At 38.1% G+C, this 2500-nt stretch overlaps 1 protein-coding gene across 4 annotated transcripts in view; it reads right to left on the bottom strand.

The window, feature by feature from the left end:
• Positions 1-2500, bottom strand: part of LOC137992990 (uncharacterized) — a 23051-nt gene that overhangs the window by 20304 nt on the left and 247 nt on the right. For 3 of the 4 annotated variants that reach the window (XM_068838631.1, XM_068838632.1, XM_068838630.1), the window contains exons 1-2: positions 2465-2500; positions 247-306 (exon numbers count right to left, since the gene is read on the bottom strand). The exon at positions 2465-2500 is cut by the window's right edge. In XM_068838631.1, the coding sequence (XP_068694732.1) occupies positions 247-306; positions 2465-2500 (96 nt within the window). The remainder of the gene's footprint in view (positions 1-246; positions 307-2464) is intronic. The other variant, XM_068838633.1, reaches the window with a different exon arrangement.

Below are 2500 nucleotides of genomic sequence, written 5' to 3'. Positions count from 1 at the left end.
TGTTGCCAGAAGTGTACACACGATGCGACAACGCTGCTTTCGCTGGTTTGAATTCGTGCGACTGATCGCAGCGACAAAATTCTGCCGCAGCAACAATGATTTTCATGAAATTAACCATGTCACACAAGGTGATTTGTTGCGACGAATTGTCCCTGCGACGTGTCGCAGCGACTTATCGCCTAGTGTGACCCCGCCTTAATGATGCATGACCTAACAATTGATAATTTATTGACTGTCAGTGTATACCTTAGACAGTTCCAATGAGCCAACTGTGTTCAACTTTTTCAGGAACTCTTGGCAGTCATCCTAAAATTTAAGACATTATGACAATGTCCAGAAGTTTTCATCAAAACAAGCTTTCTGTTTTAAATTTTATTTGGTGTATCTCTTTAAAACACTCTCCATTATTCCAGATTATGTTCAGTTAAAATTATTTATAAGTTCTGTATTAAATTGACCCTAGTAGTATTAATTTTGACAAAGCCCATGCTACATACCATACAGTTCCTTGATGGCTGCTTAGAGCTAATTAAGATATTTCTTTTCCCAATAATTGTTATGCTGCTACTTATCTATGTATTGTACAGAAATTTAGTAAATCCTTTAGCTGTCTATCGTTTCCTTGCTCACCGACACTTACTTTTGGGCTATGGACTGCATGTTGCCTGGAATCACCACATGAGACATCCATTTTGGGCCAAATGTGTTGAGAGAGGTGGTATAAGGTAACTCCCCTGCACTTACACATGTACTGTATGTGTAGTTAAGTAATGGCCCCTATGGGCAACTATATTTGTATAGGCTACTACATGTAAAAGCACAAACACTAAAACCATAAAGAATCAAATTGTGATGGACCTGAGATCAATTCTGGCTTCATGAAGAATCCCTTAATTTCCCGGGTGCACTGAACATCACTGTTTCATGTCCAGAACTTTACAGTGTATTGTTTCAAAACAATATAATTTTTACTTACATCAATAAATTCCCCATAAAGAAAGAGGATATAGAGGATATTACATGGCCATGCGGAAAGATACGAAATTTCTCTTCGAGTGTTGAAAAATATTTCATGAGTGAGCCCAGCAAACGAGTGAAATACTTTTCAACACGAGAAGAGGAATTTCATATCTCCAAGCGGCCATGTAATATTCTATTTATTATGTAAACACAAATGAAATACTAAAATATTTCACGAAAGGCACATTCTTATATGTAACCATAGCAACAGTGATCTTTTCACGTGTAAAGATATCATGTTTTCACGCGAAAACTCACTTGGTATTTCATCGGCGTTTACTTAATAAAGCAAGATTACTGTATGCCAATACCGACTGGATTTCATGAACAGTGGGCCCAGTTACAGTGCAGCGAACGAGTGAAATACTTTTCAACACGAGAAGAGAAATTTCCTATCTTTAAGCGGCCATGTAATATTCTATTTATTATGTAAACACCAATGAAATACTATTAAAATCATTTCACGAAAGGCATCAAAAGGCATGTTTTTATAAGTAACCATAGCAACAGCGATCTTTTCACTTGTTTTCGCAGGAAAGCTCACTTGGTATTTCATTAGTGTTTACATCATAAAGCAAGATTAATATTATGCCAATACCGACTGAATTTGATGACCAGTGGGTTTTCCTTGATAATTTCTTTCAAACGGCACATCAAAGCAAAAAATTTGAACTCTTTCAACCAGAAAAAATGTTGATCACAGGCTCTATACCGAAAATATCGTTGACGCCACCTATTGTTGTTAATAGGCAGATTTAGCAACAGAATGGGAACGTCAGTGGTGACGTCGCGCGCAGCAAAACTACCAATGAGAATTTAGAATAGAGAAGAAAAGAGTAGAGTCTACTCTATTCTGAATTCTCATTGGTGTTTTTTTCTGCGCGCGCCGTCGCCACTGACGTTCCCGTTCTGTTGCTAAATCAGCCTAATGTGCCAACCCGTGCCTCACTGGCTGTCGAAACAAAGGGTTGGCACATTTGAATAACAAAAGCAATGTTTGTAAACAGATATCTTCCCTACAGAATATTCTTTCATATTAATAGTCAACGGAATTGAGACCTCGAGAATTAGAACTTGGGTTGCTCAGGTAAAACTACTGGCAGAGTACTTCCGTTCACGTAACTTGTTCATCTCAAATCTCGAGTGCTTGTCAGGCACGTGCAATTTCGTAATCTGTCATAATCTTAACAGCCCTTAGAATGTATCTAAAGAAACTGCATTTTTCGTACGTCGACAACCTTAACTGCAGTGTTTAATCTAATATTAAACAAGATCAAATTTATCCATGGTCAATTCGATTTTTGAGGGAAACGCCGAATTCGGATGCAAGCCTGTAATTGAATTGGATTAACATTCAAAAGACCAGGAATTGAAGCCGGCGGGCGTTTCATTATTTGAGCTTAGTAACGCATCATGTGATGTGGAGAATAGTTATAACTTTCACCTGCCTCCGGGCGTACGCCTCCAAACTGTAATCATC

Source organism: Montipora foliosa, chromosome 2, assembly GCF_036669935.1.
Source record: "Montipora foliosa isolate CH-2021 chromosome 2, ASM3666993v2, whole genome shotgun sequence".
In the NCBI taxonomy this organism is placed as follows: domain Eukaryota; kingdom Metazoa; phylum Cnidaria; class Anthozoa; order Scleractinia; family Acroporidae; genus Montipora; species Montipora foliosa.
Note: the sequence above shows the minus strand (reverse complement) of the source record. Positions and strands in the feature narration are given on the sequence as shown.